This window comes from Rattus norvegicus, chromosome 5 (genome assembly GCF_021556685.1).
Source record: "Rattus norvegicus strain SHRSP/BbbUtx chromosome 5, alternate assembly SHRSP_T2T, whole genome shotgun sequence".
Taxonomy (NCBI): Eukaryota; Metazoa; Chordata; class Mammalia; order Rodentia; family Muridae; genus Rattus; species Rattus norvegicus.
In genome coordinates, this window is record NC_141538.1 from 128,732,131 (window position 1) to 128,748,695 (window position 16,565).

The 16,565-nt window shown below is 42.7% G+C and overlaps 2 protein-coding genes and 1 long non-coding RNA gene across 4 annotated transcripts in view; 1 reads left to right on the top strand and 2 right to left on the bottom strand.

The window, feature by feature from the left end:
• Scp2 (sterol carrier protein 2) overlaps nucleotides 1-16,565 on the bottom strand; it is a 74,101-nt gene that overhangs the window by 38,580 nt on the left and 18,956 nt on the right. The window contains 4 exon segments of the mRNA NM_138508.5: nucleotides 2,013-2,160; nucleotides 3,960-4,110; nucleotides 8,748-8,834; nucleotides 10,195-10,258. Coding sequence (NP_612517.3) covers nucleotides 2,013-2,160; nucleotides 3,960-4,110; nucleotides 8,748-8,834; nucleotides 10,195-10,258 — 450 coding nt within the window.
• On the bottom strand, nucleotides 4,720-8,427 carry LOC148005967 (uncharacterized). Of its 2 annotated transcripts, XM_087551643.1 has the most exons (3): nucleotides 7,796-8,427; nucleotides 7,405-7,712; nucleotides 4,720-7,291 (listed from the first exon to the last, which is right to left on the bottom strand). In XM_087551643.1, the coding sequence occupies exons 1-3, from the start codon at nucleotides 8,357-8,359 to the stop codon at nucleotides 6,838-6,840; spliced, it is 1,326 nt and encodes a 441-aa protein (XP_087407769.1). In that variant the 5' UTR covers nucleotides 8,360-8,427; the 3' UTR covers nucleotides 4,720-6,837. The 2 variants fall into 2 exon arrangements, with proteins under 2 accessions (XP_087407769.1, XP_087407771.1); XM_087551645.1 differs by having other exon boundaries at nucleotides 7,405-8,427.
• On the top strand, nucleotides 4,720-9,926 carry LOC148005968 (uncharacterized). The gene is made up of 3 exons (XR_015621041.1): nucleotides 4,720-7,305; nucleotides 7,417-7,735; nucleotides 7,876-9,926. It is a non-coding gene; the product is annotated as an uncharacterized LOC148005968 (long non-coding RNA).

A 16,565-nucleotide genomic window follows, 5' to 3' on the forward strand; every position in this document is an offset into this window, starting at 1 on the left:
TCAAATGACAACGAAAGAAAATTATTTCATCACGTTCATTTTTCAGTCCAAACAGATGTGATATACATGACAGCTATAAGAAAAAGATCAGTTGGGGGCTGGGAATTTAGCTCAGTGGTAGAGCGCTTATCTAGGAAGCGCAAGGCCCTGGGTTCGGTCCCCAGCTCCGAAAAAAAAAGAACCAAAAAAAAAAAAAAAAGAAAAAGATCAGTGAAGGCAGAGAGATGTCGGCCGGATAATGGTCCTCTATGGTGCCAAGGTTTCTCCTTTGCATGCGAAGAGTCCCCATATTATCTCCAAGGAGACTAAAGGTAACGTACACCCACGTGACCTTGGAGCCGCAACTCCTAGCTGGGAGATTTTTACCCCAGGGAGAGATTGGTAATGTCTAGAGATATTCTTGGCTATCACAGCTGTGGGAGGCATTTGTGGCACGCTGTGGGTATAAAAGGCCAGGAAGATTCGCTGCTGAACACCCTAAGATGTACAAGCTCTACCACAAAATAACACCTCAAATGTCAACAGTGCTGAGACTATCCTAGCCACAGCCACGGGCAGAGAAAAAGAGACGGAGGGGCTAAGGGTGCAGCTAACTTTGCCAGAACTTGGAACACAGAAGCAAAAAGATCAGAAGGTACCTGAGATGGTTCAGCAGGTAAAGCTGATGGCCCGCGTGTGACCCTGCAACCCATACAATGGGGAAAGGAGAAAAGTAGCTCCATGAAGTTGTCCTCTGGCTCCTATGTGCGCTAGGCCACACACAAACCAACACACACAATACACACATGGCTCTTACCTGTTCTAGGTCACACACACTCCAATACACACAATACACACATGACACTTACGTGTGCTAGGCCAATACACACAATACACACAGTAATCATTAACTAATTACCGAAATCCTGAAATCATGCCAAAAAAGCCAACAGATACATTAAAATAGTATACTAAAAATGTTCAAGTAATGCAAAAGAAGACAGGAGAACAAAGGAAGAAAACAGTACAGAACACAAGTAGAAAACATGATCAAACAGTCGATCTAAACCATATGGACACAGACTAGAAGAAAACATTCACAATGTAACTGACTGTCATTGACATGTATCTAGAATATATATATATAGTATTAATATACTAATATTATATTACTTATATATTTATTATAAAATATACACAATAAGGACAAATAACAGAACCAAGGGGCAGAGATTTAAATAGATATAAAAGACGTGACACACGAAGACATACGATGAGGTGCTGGAGCGATGGCTCAGCAGTTCAGAACACGCAGTGCTCTTCTCCAGGGACCCAGCTTTGATTCCTAACACTTAGGGTGACTCCCAACCAGCTGTAACTCCAGCCCTAGGAGAGTCGGTGTTCTTTTCTAGACTCCGTGGGCACTGAAGTAACACATTCACATAACCACACGCAGGCACTGACGTAGACACAGAAAGATAATAAATATTTTTTTTAAAGATACACAAATGACCAGTAAGCACAAAAAAGATTTTTCAATGTCATCAGTAATGGGTGATATGAAAATTGAGATTAAGATACAATTACATCCCTGTGAGCATATGCAACTGATCATCAAGTGTTGACATGGCGAAGCAACTAAAAGTCTGTACTCTGAGGAACGCGGTGTGCTTTAGAAATGAAAAAGAACCCTTCAAACCCACCAAAACTAATGTTTCTTTCTGCACGTCTATTTAAACACAATTCAAAAATACTTGGGATTGCAGGCCTAATAAATCCTCTTTAAAATGTAACCATACATTCTTAGAACTAATTTGCATAATGTAGATTAAGTACATACTCTGTTATGCCAGTGTTTGTGTTGTCCAAGACTGGATGTTCTGAAAACTTTCCTACCACAACCTCTTACATCCGGTTTGAACGATGTGGCATAGTCAACATGCAGGGAAAGGCAATTAGTGACTTGTAGTGTTTAATGATGAAAGTGAGGCTTTCTCAATAGGATTTACACCAGGCCCCTTCAAAGACACTACCTTCTGGACAGAGCCCCAGTGCTTCGTAAGTCAGGAGTTCATTGGTAGAGAAGCAATCGTGAAGCTCTATCACGTCGACATCACTGGGACCCAGGCCGGACTTCTCATAGCACTTCCTGGCAGCTTCTTTACTCATATCATAGCCAACCTATACCAAATCCATTGCCAGGTAAACAAAGGGCATCAACATTTGGCCTTTTAGACAAAGATTTTAAGAGAGCATAACATCAAACATGCATAACATGAAAAGCTCAAAATATCACATATATTGAGATCTCAGCGGATTCTGCATTATATAAAACACTCAATAAGATAATATCAAAAAATATACATCTTGAATTTTATACCATAAACTATAAAAGCTTAAATAAGATACTGAAAAAGGACTTAGAATCTGAGATAGCAGTATAGTTGCACTGATGGGGTCATAGAGTATAATTGCACTAGTAGAGGATTTTCAATACATCATTATGAGACAGAAACAGTGAAAAATAGAGGGCAATTCTATAGGAAAATATGTAACCTATTCTAGAAGATCACGCAGGATTCAAACCATTTTGCACAGGCCATGTTCAATTTTTTTTTTTTTTTGGTTCTTTTTTTCGGAGCTGGGGACCGAACCCAGGGCCTTGCGCTTCCTAGGTAAGCACTCTACCACTGAGCTAAATCCCCAGCCCCAATTTTTATTCAAGGAATAAGGCAAAAATACTATTATAAAGTGTGCTATGAGACAACCTGAGCATAGTGTGTATGCCCTAACTCAATTTCATGGTCTTGGCTTTACTGGTCAATGTCACAACACAGAGACAAAATACCTAAGAAAACAACTGAAGAGTCCAAAAGCTTTTTTTTTTTTCTGTTTTCTGTTTTAGATAGGATTTCATGTAGCCCAGGCTAGCCTCAAATCCACTGTATAGCCAAGGATGACCTTGTGCTCCTGTTCTTCCTGCCTTACCTCTCAAGTTCTGAGGTTATAGGTGGGTGCAACCTTGCCCCACTGGTAAAACTTAGTCGGATTCATGGTTTTGCAGATTTCAATCCATGATCACCTGGTGCTAACACACCAGGCCCATTGCAAAGTTAAAAGCAACATCATGGGAGAGTACACATAGTAGAGCAAGGCTGTTCACCTCATGAAGGCCAGGAAGCAGACAGAGAGCTAGCTTTTTCAACAATTCTCTGCCCTGAATCCCACTGAGCTATGAATCCATCGATTCCTTAGTACTTTGATTAGGTTTGAGCCCCTATGAACCAATCATCTCCCAAAGACTACCTCAAAACAATGATGGATCAGGGACTAAGTCTCCAATACATGACCATATAGGGAACAGTTTAGGTCCAAACCAAAGCACTGATTAAGTTACGTGGGTATTTCAGATTTGTAGCAAGTGTTAAAAGCTATTTTATAAACTATACTTTACCATGCAATTGTTTCTGTGGACTAAGGGCAAACCATTAATTGTTCAACTCACTTTAGGTCTGAACTCTTACCTTCTCTTGGTTAAAGGCCCACACTTTTAATCCCAGCACCCAGGAGGCAGAGCTAGTAATTTCTGAATTTGAGGCTAGCCTGGTCTACATAGAGAGTTCTTGGACAGTCAGGGCTATGTGGAGAAACCCTTTCTCAACAACAAAACCCAAAACCCCAACCCAGAATGTCTAATGAATTAAAATACCTTACTCATGGCTCCAACCTAAATAACATCTGGTTGGCAATGTAGGTGAGGCTAGCCCTGAATTCCTGATCCTCCTTCTTCTATGCCCCAATTACAGGACAATACCAAGTCTATCTCCTTCACAAATCATTACAGATGGGATACAATGAGAACCTTTCTAGATCAAGTTTTTATAATACCTTCCAGAGCCAATGACAATAAAATGCTAGGTTGCAATTTAAAATAGTATTTCCTTCATTTGATTTTTTTAAAAAAAGAATCTCAGACATACCATTTTAATAACACTTTTTTCTTCAAATGTACTGGGCATGTCAGTCACCATCTCCTGTGCCACAATTTCCACAGCTTTGGACTGCAGGCCATGCTTCTGCACAAACTCCTCACTAGACACAATTGCTGCTGCGGCACCATCTGAGGTGGGACTAATCAGAAGTGAAAATCATTACTTGCACCAGCATCTCCTCGGGTTTCAGACTCAGGGCTAGGAGAAGAAAGACCAAGCATGCTTCCTAGCCAACTCACGTTCTTCTCTGTGATATTTATAGTTAAATTGCAAAAGCTTCCCACTGAGGCTGAGCCTCTACCAAGACCTCAAATGGTCTTCACTGCTCAGTCTGCAGTCTTTCCCTCAAACTCTCACTGGAAGAATCCTGGATATGCATAAGGTGATTTCTGGAGAGTTTCTGTAGAGTAAGTCTAAAAGGCTGCTTGCTGTCTTAATACTATGAAGACACACGCCAGGAGCCATCTAGGAGAAGCTAAAAACTAGCAAGTGATCTTCCTGAGATGAATCCTCCTTGGATTAAAATCTACAATGGGTTTGCTCCTGCAGGCAAGGATTTTTCATTTTAGGAAAGATTCCCACTATTAATATGTCGTGTGTGTGTGTGTGTGTGTGTGTGTGTGTGTGTGTGTGTATCTCACTAGGCATTAGCCCAGTCTTTTGAGCAGATTTCTGCAGAACAATGAAGATGCACTGCCTTATAGTGATGCTATATAGACAAATAGATGGTTTCTTTTTTTTTTTTTTTCAGAGCTGGGGACCGAACCCAGGGCCTTGCGCTTGCTAGGCAAGTGCTCTACCACTGAGCCAAATCCCCAAATAGATGATTTCTTAATTCTTAATGATGATCCTATAAGAATTCCTAAAATTATATTAGTAATTATGAAACTCTTTTATAAAAGGACTACTATTAAGCCCTCTCTGATAATCAAAACTGCAATGAGAAATCTGCCAGTCTTCAAGTCTCATGAATCAACTGCTTCTGAGACAGCAAGCCAGGCATCTACAACTTAGAGGGCAATCCAAGAGGTTGTAAAACAATTAACCAAAGGTCATACAAAGGGAACTAAGGATCTACTATAGGTGCAAGGACAGAAGATAAAATACTGACAGGGTTTATCTATACAAAACTTCACTAATACCTTAGTCACAAAAATTATGGTTTTTAACTTTCAATGAATCTGTTGAGCTAGTGACAGATACGGAATGTTTAGCTAGATAATTATTCTTAATGGATATTCATGTAACACTCTCTGTTGTAAACTTTTTATTCAATTTATGATTTGAATTTATGTTCGAACTTCTAGTGAACTTTTATAAAATAAAAAAAAATCTACGCTTGGCAAAACCATGTGATCTATTCTCCTAGGAAAGGAGACTAGGAAAGATTACATTGGAAGATATAACATTGGAGAGAAAGTATTGGGAGTAAGGCATTGGGAGCAAGAGCATTATTATATCAGAGCAGGAGAGAGCAAGATTAGAAGGAAAATGCAGAGTGGAATAACTTAGAAATGTTAAGGCAACTTAAAATTTTAAGAGATCAATATGCAGAATGCAGAGGGGAAGAGGAAACAAGAAGCTACAGAGAGAGCAGAAGGAGCAGGCAAGCTTCTCTTTAGCATGGGACAGAACAGGTCTTTTCTTAATAGCAAAGCAAGCACAGTCTTACAAAAGAGAACAAAACTTTCTTCTTACAGACTTGATTTTAATTTATTTAGCAATAAAAGGGTAGAAGCTTTTTCTTTCTCTATGCAACAAAGATTGGAGCTCATTTTTCATCCAGAATGAGTGAGTTCTTTCTGCACCAGTGCTTGGTCTTAAATATGCATATTTAAGTACGGATGTGTGTGTTTAAGTATGTAATTATGAGATGACTATGTAAACTGGACCCAACTGGTTTGAATGGAGATGAATGAATGTATATGCATGAATTTGTATATGAATTTAAGTGAGTTTAATCCATATTTGCTTGTGTTTTTCCTTCTGCAAGCATGAGTCTCTTCTCCTGGTTCAATAGAAGCTTATTGCTCCAAACTTCCCACTAGCCTGACAAGTCAGAAGCATTTGGACAAGAGAGAAAAGGCTCTAGCAATTAATCCTTTACTTATCCCGTGCTGTTTTATGATGAGGTGCTAATTGCCAGAGACTGCAGTTTCTGGCCCAAAAGGAACTTAGGCAGATCAGCTACAGTAGCAAAGTGACTTAAACTTAAGATAAACATTTTCTTACTATACAGGAACAGTAAGTATCATAAGACCAAGTCTTACCCCACTGGAGCGCCTCCCCCTCAACTGCCACAAGAATCACCAAGAAGAAAGAAGACACTGGAGCTGGCCCCCAGCAGACACGACTATGGGCTCACATCACTCCAGCTTTGTTATACCCCGAGAGCTCAGTCTGAAACCCATTTGGAAGCTGGGACCAAATAGAATGGGAATATAGAAAATCTGGAGGTAAGACCCCTGAGATCTCAACACAGACCTACAGTAAGCTGTAAGGGTAGGAGGCCCCAGGGAGTTAGGAAGGATTTTCTAAGTAGGCTGTCCTTCAGTCTGTAACAGGTGTCAGCTGACTCAATTTTTCAACTGCATCCCAGACAGTATCTCCGGTGCTCAGGCAGGAGTCTACACAGGACTACACAGTACTCAGTCCATGTTCCAGGAGTGAGAGAGTAGCAGGCAAGTTTCAAGATGTGACCATGAGCATCATTAGAGCCCCAATTCCTTCTTTCCTTTCTGCTCTTATCTACCACAGAGTAAAACTTCCTGTATTAAAGTCTATAGAGGGAAAACAAAATGCTCCAAGAACCGCAGGGCCGCACTGGCATCTTACGCACATTTTTAATGAATAAACAGAGAGCAGTCTAAACTAGAGAAGGAAGAAGTAAATGTATCTTCTCATGACAGGAGGGGATGATCCTCAGAGCAGCAACAGGAAATAAGGGTACACTCTCCTGAAGTAACCAGAGTGGGCACACGCTCCTGAAGTAGCCAGAGCGGGCACACGCTCCTGAAGTAACCAGAGTGGGCACACGCTCCTGAAGTAACCAGAGTGGGCACATGTTACTGAAGTAACCAGAGCGGGCACACTCTCCTGAAGAAACCAGAGTGGGCACACTCTCCTGAAGTAACCAGAGTGGGCACACGCTCCTGAAGTAACCAGAGTGGGCACACGCTCCTGAAGTAACCAGAGCGGGCACACGCTCCTGAAGTAACCAGAGTGGGTACACTCTCCTGAAGTAACCAGAGCGGGCACATGTTACTGAAGTAACCAGAGCGGGCACACTCTCCTGAAGAAACCAGAGTGGGCACTCTCTCCTGAAGTAACCAGAGTGGGCACACTCTCCTGAAGTAACCAAAGTGGGCACACGTTACTGAAGTAACCAGAATGGGCACACGCTCCTGAAGTAACCAGAGTGGGCACACGTTACTGAAGTAACCAGAGTGGGCACACGTTACTGAAGTAACCAGAGTGGGCACACGCTCCTGAAGTAGCCAGAGCGGGCACATGCTCCTGAAGTAACCAAAGTGGGCACATGCTCCTGAAGTAACCAAAGTGGGCACATGCTCCTGAAGTAACCAGAGCAGGCACATGCTCCTGAAGTAACCAGAGCAGGCACACGTTACTGAAGTAACCAGAGTGAGCACACTCTCCTGAAGTAACCAGAGCGGGCACACGCTCCTGAAGTAACCAGAATGAGGAGCACACTCTCCTGAAGTAACCAGAATGAGGAGCACACTCTCCTGAAGTAACCAGAGTAGGCACACGTTACTGAAGTAGCCAGAGCGGGCACATGCTCCTGAAGTAACCAAAGTGGGCACATGCTCCTGAAGTAGCCAGAGTGGGCACACTCTCCTGAAGTAACCAGAGCAGGCACATGCTCCTGAAGTAACCAGAGCAGGCACATGCTCCTGAAGTAACCAGAGCGGGCACACGTTACTGAAGTAACCAGAGCGGGCACACTCTCCTGAAGTAACCAGAATGAGGAGCACACTCTCCTGAAGTAACCAGAGTAGGCACACGTTACTGAAGTAACCAGAGCAGGCACACGCTCCTGAAGTAGAGTGGGCACACGTTACTGAAGTAACCAGAGCGGGCACACTCTCCTGAAGTAGCCAGAGCGGGCACACGCTCCTGAAGTAACCAGAGCGGGCACACGTTACTGAAGTAACCAGAGTGGGCACACGCTCCTGAAGTAACCAGAGTGGGCACACGTTACTGAAGTAACCAGAGCGGGCACACGCTCCTGAAGTAACCAGAGCGGGCACACACTCCTGAAGTAGCCAGAGCGGGCACACGCTCCTGAAGTAGCCAGAGTGGGTACACTCTCCTGAAGTAACCAGAGTGAGGAGCACACTCTCCTGAAGTAACCAGAGCGGGCACATGCTCCTGAAGCAGCCAGAGCGGGCACACGTTACTGAAGTAACCAGAGTGGGTACACATTACTGAAGTAGCCAGAGTGGGCACACGTTACTGAAGTAACCAGAGCGGGCACATGCTCCTGAAGTAACCAGAGTGGGCACACGCTCCTGAAGCAGCCAGAGCGGGCACACGTTACTGAAGTAACCAGAGTGGGCACACATTACTGAAGTAGCCAGAGTGGGCACACGTTACTGAAGTAACCAGAGCGGGCACACGTTACTGAAGTAACCAGAGTGGGCAGCACATTGATCATTCTATAGAAGCTGCAGAGACAGCGTAAGGGTTAACCACCGAGGGATGGGTAGGGAGGAGAGGGGTCATGTCCAGGAAATGTTAACATGCCTTTCTTACCAGCATTGTAAGACAGTCAGAAAATCGAAAACTGGCCTTGATTTCATTATCTCATCTAAGCTGTATTCATCTTGGAACTGGGAATACCTAAACAAGAGATAAGTAGTTATAAAAGTGAAGAAGCAACTGAAAGACAGGCAGATCTCTGAGTTGTAGGCCAGCCTAGTCTACAAAGTGAGATCGGGGACAGCCAGGGTTACACAGAGAAACCCTGCCCCCACCCCCCGCCAAAAAAAAAAAAAAGAAAGAAAGAAGACAGACATAGAACTGTGACTTTTTTATGCTCAGAAACAAAAGGCAAAATAAATCCAATTCCATTCTTTATAACTCACCCAGTCCATGATATTTTATTGGCAAAAGAAAATGACCAAATACGTACATGGAATTGCTTTTATTCTAATTATGTGGCATCAATTCTGTTCCCAATGGAGCCCTTTCCCCCAGAAAATACTGAGTTCATGCTATGAACCACCAATAAGCATTCAGAGATTGTTGATTGACAATAACCTGAATACATCTGATATCATTTACTTTTAGGATATGAACAATTATATTGTTTTTCCAGAATAAGTTAATAATGCTAAAGAGAATGAAATTCATCTCAGTTATAAACTTAATATGCATTTTACAATTGATTTTGCTGTGCAAAGAAATGAACCTAGGACCTCACATATGCTAATCGTTAACCTACATTATCGACCCCAATTAAAAATTTTAATACCTATCTCTCTAATTCTTATTTTAAAAAATCATTAAAACCAGGTGGGAAAAACCATGCCTATAATCCCAGTACTTAGGAATCTGATGCAGAATGATCTCCATAAATTGGAGGCTAGCCAGGGTTAGTCCCAAACTGTGACACTCCTATCAAAAGGAGGAGAGAGAGAGAGAGAAAGAAGAAGAAGAAGAAGAAGGAGGAGGAGGAGGAAGAGGAGGAGGAGGAGGAGGAGGAGGAGGAGGAAGGGGAAGAGGAGGGGGAGGAGGAGGGGGAGGGAGAGGAGGGGGAGGAGGAGGAGGGGGAGGAGGAGAACCACCACTAGGCTGTAATGATACTTTAAGTATAAATAAGCCGGGGGCTGGAGAGGTGGCTCAGTGGTTAAGAGCACCGGCTGCTCTTCCAGAGGTCCTGAGTTCAATTCCCAGCAACCACATGGTGGCTCACAACCATCTATAATGAGATCCAATGCCCTCTTCTGGTGTATCTGAAGACAGCTACAGTGTACTTATATATAATAAATGAATAAATCTTTTAAAAAAAAGTATAAATAAGCCACAAACTAGAATGGCAAAATAAGCCAAGATTTGGGTACAAGTCTTACTTTTATAAAATAAATAAATAAACACCCAAGTTAATATCCTGAGATCTTACATTTGTTTTCCAAGAATAAATTGCATATCATACAGTAGGGCACACCAGATTTTTGTGTCATGCCTCTGAAATACTTACGGGTTATTAACTGAGTGTTTATGATTTTTCCATCCAATTTTTGCAAAGTGTTCAACCTTTGTTCCTGCAGAGAGAACAAATATCAACGTGCTGTTTCCTGTAGCTCATTACCCCACATGTCACATTGGAATTCAGTGTTTGACTAAATATCTCCATAGTTTCTCTTGCACTGATATCAGGGTCGAAGACAGTGACCATTCATATACTTTGTTATAATTAGACTTGAGTGAGACATATGAGATGTAAACAGTTCAAACTGTCTATCCTATTATAATTAAGATTCAGTTTCAAAAACTAGAAAATACAGCCTGGAGCCATAGTGCCTAGCTGGAGAGTATTGCCAACAGTGATCCGGTGTCTGCCAGACATTCCCAAGTCTGGAGTGGGTGGGCATGCCAATCACGTCCACCATGGCCTGATAAACAATCCCAGCAACTTCCCTTTATGACACAGCAGAAGGGTCTTTAGAAAAGTTATATCCAGTAAATTATGCATGCTTTCTAGATACGGGTGGTGTTGTTTGGTTGTGTTGTGTTGTGTTTTGAGACAGGGTCTCATTGTTTAGCCTTTGGTTGGCCTGGAACTCAGCAAGTAGCATATGATAGTTTTGAACTCACAGAGCTCTGCCTGCCTCTGGCTCCCAGGTCTGGGATTGAGGGCGTGCACCACCATTGCCCAATCTGGAATAGGTCCCATTCTGAGGTTTTATTTATGTACAGACTCAGGTGCTGTAACAGTGTGATGCAATTACCAGAAAAACAGTGGCCAAGTGCAGGACTCGCAGTTTTTGAGTGGTGCCAAACACCGGTAATCCCAACACACAGGAAGAGGAACAAGGAGGACCAAGAGGTTAAGCCTGGACTACATTGAACCTTATCTCAAAAAGATACAACAGGAAAGATGCTGGGGTACATGCCTTTAATGCCAGTACCCAGGAGGCAGAAGCAGGTTGCCAGTTTGAGCCAGCCTGGTCTACACTTTCAAATTCCAGGTTAGCCAAGGCTACACAATGAGATCCTGTCTCAAAATAAAGACTGTGGGTAAAAACTATAGGAAAAGAGATTTGAAGGGCTGTTGTTGTTGTTGTTGTTGTTGTTGTTGTTGTTGTTGTTGTTGTTGTTGTTGTTTTTGGTTTGGTTTGAGGTATTTGATTGGTTGTTTTTGCTTTATTTTGTTTTCGAGACAAGGCTTTCCATAGCCTCACACATATAAAAGGCCATCTCCTAGAAAAGGATCCTGCGGCGTAGTTCTCTTACCATCTATTTCCTAAGCCTGATACTATAGCCAAATGGTAGATGACCACTAGCTCTGAACTGCCAATTAATTCTTAATGGATATTGCCATGCATAGAAGAAAATACCTGTAATCTCAGCACTTGTGGGTGGAGAAAGGAAGATTAAGAGTTCAAGGTCGGGGCTGGGGATTTGGCTCAGTGGTAGAGCGCTTGCCTAGCAAGCGCAAGGCCCTGGGTTCGGTCCCCAGCTCCGAAAGAAATAGAAAAAAAAAAAAAAAGAGTTCAAGGTCATCCTCAATTACATAAATCTCCCACCCTCAAATGTTCCCCTTTTAAAAAAAAAGAATTTTGGCTGTTCAAAGAATATACTTAGTATAAAAAGATTCCAACCTCCTAGAATGAAATTATAAAACCACAACCATCTGCTGAGTCCAACGAGTTAAGTTAAAGACGAGGTAGTCCATGCCTGTAAGTGCAGGGCTTGGGAGGGAGAGCCAACCAAGCAAGCGGCCTGCATGAATTCCAGGCCAGCCTGGGCTACACAATGAGCTCTAGGCCAGCCCAGGCTACACTGTACAACCTTCTGACAAACAAAAACAAATTCAACTCTTTCAAATTTTAGACTAGAAAAATTATTAAGCCATTTCCAGTAATATAAACCTTAAGGGAGCATATGAGTTTAAAAATACACCAGTAACATGATTTCTAAGGCCAACGGAAGCTGCTACATCTGTCTCTGTAACCTCCAAAAATAATACAAACAAAAGGAAAAGCGCGAGTGTGTGGTACCATATAATCAGGAAAAGCAGGAGAACGGTGGTACCCAAACCTCAGAGTCTGTAAGTTAAGAAAAAGAACAGACTAATGCAAAAAAGGGCCAAATCCCAACCACAAACCTTGGGGTAATAAGAACAGCCAGAGGAAAAGCAGCAGACAGAGGACAGGGGCCAATGGCGGCCCACAGTCCTCCAGCAATGACACCCTCCCCAGGTGTGAGCACGCAGAGAAAAATGTCCCTATATTAGAGATAAAGGGCTTTTAAAAACTTCCATGTATTTGTGTGTGCATGCATGTGCATGATATTTATATGTGCTGCATGGGCACTGGGGATTTGACTCAGGCCCTCATGCTTGCACAGCAAGTGCTCTTCCCAGACCCCTAGAAATAAAAGTTTAAATTGTAAATGTTATTTTTAATCAGTTAATAAATAGGGACATTACTTTTTAGGGTCATAATCAAGCTGATCAGAAAAAAAGCTAAGTAAAACAGACAATTGACTGGAGAAATAGAGATTACTAAATTTGATCCCATTACAAATAAAATATTTAGCCTAAAAGAAATACAGAAAACTAAGTTGAGGATGTCTATCAGTGGGCAGGGGTCTTGCATCACATGCAGGAGGCCCTGGGTTCAATCATGAGCAAAAATGGGATGTGGTGACACAAGCCTGTTTGCAGCACCCAGGAAGGAGGTGACGAAGGGAGGACTAGGCATTCGAGGTCATCCTCAGCTACTTAAGAGTCAGAGGCCAGCCTCAGTGGGCTACATTAACCTTGGATGGGGGCGGGGGTGCAGAAATGGGGGGATGGAGGAAGAAAAGCAGAAAGAACAAAGGACAAACAGACGAAAAGGACACACAGACAATCACTGGACAACTACCCACCCCCCAAAACTCTGACTCAGTGTCACACAATTCTACCACATCTATAAAGAGCATGTGGTTCCCATACTCCATAGAAATTAAAAGTAAAAACCAATCTTTTATGAGGCCAGTCTAAATCTAAAGCCCAGAAGACCCAGGGGCCCAGTGATAGAGCACTTGACTAGCACAGGCCCAGGACCCAGCAACACAGGATATAAAGTAAACCTCTGTGTGACTTCAATGTGGCGAATGAAGACTGACTATTCAAAAACAAAATAACACCCAAACTGGGTAAGCATAACCAAAAAGAGGGAGGGAGTCTCCATTACAGCAGTGCATGGTGGCACACGCCTGTAACGTAGACACTTAAGAGACAGGGGTAGGAGGACAAGGAGTTCAAGGCCAGCCTGGATATACAGAGTTCAGATCAGCCTGTGCTTCATGAGACCCCGTCTCCAAAATAATGGAAGCAAGCCAGGTGTGGCAGCTCACTCCTTTAAAACTAGCACTCAGGAGGCAGAAGCAGAGCAGGCCGATCTCTGAGTTTGAGGTCAGCCTGGGCTACAAAGAGGAGCTCTGTTTTGAAGAAAAACAAAAACAGAAATAAACAGAACATTGAAAAATAAACCGTAGGAGGCTGGAGAGGTGGCTCAGCAGTTAAGAGCACTGGTTCCTCTTGCAGAGGACCTGGGCTCAATTCCCAGCACCTACATGGCTGTTTGCAACTCCAGTTTCAGGGGATCTACTGCCCTCTTCTGGTCTCTGTGGACACCAGGTATGTGAGTGGTGCAAAGACATGCACGCAAGCAAAATAGCCATGCACATCAAAAGTAAGTTTTTTTTTTCTTTAATTCAAAGTGAACAAAATTATGAAGGGCTCTTAGGGCAAAAGGGGGATCATTTGTGAGACAGTTAATGAAGCTGGAAACAAGGCGTGAAGGTTGGTAACAGTACCGTGTCAGCACTAACTAATTTTTCTCTTGAAGCAGGGAGAGCTTGAGGTCTTGCTATGTATGGTGTCTGGGCTGGCTTTGGAGGTCTGGCCTCAAGCAGGTCCCCTGCAACAGCTCAGACACACACATCACTCTACTTGATCTGATATTAATTTCTTGATTTTGATTATTAAATATTTGATTTGATATACAATATATGTACTATATTGATTTGTTTGTTATAATTTGCCATGAAAGCCTGTAACTTACTCATTTTTAGGCAGGGTGTGTAGCTCTGGCTACTCTGGAATTCGCTGTGCAGATCAGACTGGGATTAAAGGTAGATGCCACTACTCTTGGCCTGCTCTTATACAGAAATACAGAGGAAGATACCCAAAAAAGCATAGCAAAATATAAATGATTCTAGAAAGAAAGGTATTAGGAATATTTTGTGCACCATTGTCATTAAGTCTGAAATTATTTCAGAACAAAAGTGAAAACATGCCAGTGATGGTGGCTCATGCCTTTTAACCCAGCACTCGGGGAGCAGAGCCAGGTGGATCTCTGTGAGTTCGAGGCCAGTCTGGTCTACAGAGAGAGTTACTGTGCAGAGAAACCCTGTCTCATAAATAAATAAATAAATAAATAAATAAATAAATAAATAAATAAATAAATAAATAAATGTGAAAACCATCGGAGCGACAACTTCACAAGTCTAAAAGTGAGTCATACTATCTTTCAAACCAATAATCTCTCGACTGACCGTGAAGAATTTCAGTGTTTAAGCTACTGGGTCAGGGAGACAGCTCAGTGGGTATAAGAGATTGCCACACAAGACTCATGAACTGAGTTTGATATGCAGAACCTAGTTTTAAAAATCTAGATGTAGTAGCACATATCTGTAATCAGAGTGGACCTGTGGAGAGAGATGGGAGACGGGAGAATCATCCATAAGCCCAGGGACCACTCTCCTGGAGTAGGAGTATACAGTGCAGGGCAAAAGAAGAGACACCCTGCCTTGACAAGGAGGCGGGTAAGATCCGACTCCCAAAAGCTGCCCTCCCACCTCCACACACATATGAATAATAATAATAATAACAACAACAACAACAAAATTGTAATCTGGTCACATTCATTTTCTATAATGTGAGGAAACTTAAAAGCTTTTATGACATTCGCACAATTTGTTGCAAAAGTCTTTATAACTTTATTTGCAAAATAGTTTTTTGTGTTTTTGTTTTGTTTTGTTTTTTTTTCTTTTTTTCGGAGCTAGGGACTGAACCCAGGGCCTTGCGCTTGCTAGGCAAGTGCTCTACCACTGAGCTAAATCCCCAACCCCGCAAAATAGAGTTTTTAAAAACCCACCCAAGCTGCTCACTTAACCCAGCACTCTACTGAAGAATCAGAGTTACTGACAGGCTTCTACACACAGTGCTATAATATCAACCACATGTAAACACCCTCCATACGCTGCAGGTAAACCCAGAAGGGAAGAGAAACTGCTAGGTTCCATGCCCACCAGCAACTTGTGACAGTCTGACTTGCCCCTACTAGGCCTACAGCACTACCAAGCCTAATGTAACTGGAGAATGGGTTATTATCAGTGTGGCTTTCACGTCTTCCTGCTATTATAGTTAAGATGAAAGCCAGTCTGCTGGACTCCACATCTCTAGTGCTGTACGGGACGAGCAGCAGAGCCGGTGTGAGCAAAGTCCTGCAGTCACCTGTCAGTACCCATAAACACAACTACATAAACAACTGAAAAAGACTCTCCTTGCTACACAGTGACAGTTACTGACTTCACAGTCAGGAATCGGCTTGTCTCACAGGATCTCCACAGATTTTAAGCCCTCATCCGTAACATTATCAAAGGGCCTCAAAGATATTCCTAATTCCTTCCCTCTGAAATTCTTTTTTTTTTTTTTTTTTTTTTTTTGGTTCTTTTTTTCAGAGCTGGGGACCGAACCAAGGGCCTTGCGCTTCCTAGGCAAGCGCTCTACCACTGAGCTAAATCCCCAACCCCTCCCTCTGAAATTCTAATGCTGAAGTCTGGCCTCAATGACTAGGAGATGGGGCCTCTACAGGAGGGAGGCAGTGAACAAAATCCTGATGTCCTGACCAACATCCCATGCTGAAATCTTAACTGTGAAGCCATCTCTCCAGTCCTCCCATGCTGAAATCTAATCCCTAAGGTGCTAGCTTCTGGAGCAGGGACTTCATGAACAGGGTTAGTGTCCTTACAAAAGAAATCGTGGAGGGGGTCTGCGAATGTAGCTCAGTTGGTAGTGTGCTGGTGTAGCCCCAGATTCAATCCCCAGCATCCAGGTAGTGGGTGTCAGCTACTTGTAAGGTCAGTTCCAGAGGCTCTCATGCCCTCTTCTGGCCTCCAAGGGCACTAGGCATGCATGTGCTACACAGGCAAACACCATACCCATAAAATATGAAAAGAAATCTTTTCAAAAATACTTTATATCTTAAACATCCCATATGTCCTTAACATATGTCCTTCCACATGTCCTTAACATATGTCTTTAACATATGTCCTTCCACATGTCCTTAACAT

What these genes read in the sequence shown, in the direction of transcription:
- LOC148005967 (XM_087551643.1), bottom strand. Translation starts at nt 8,359, where the DNA reads ATGTGCCCGCTCTGGTTACTTCAGGAGAGTGTGCTCCTCACTCTGGTT. An exon ending in TCTGGCTACTTCAGGAGCAT is followed by an intron (nt 7,713 to 7,795) that starts GTGCCCACTTTG and finishes ACTTCAGGAGAG; the next exon opens with TGTGCTCCTCATTCTGGTTA. An exon ending in TGCCCACTCTGGTTACTTCA is followed by an intron (nt 7,292 to 7,404) that starts GTAACGTGTGCC and finishes TGGTTACTTCAG; the next exon opens with GAGAGAGTGCCCACTCTGGT.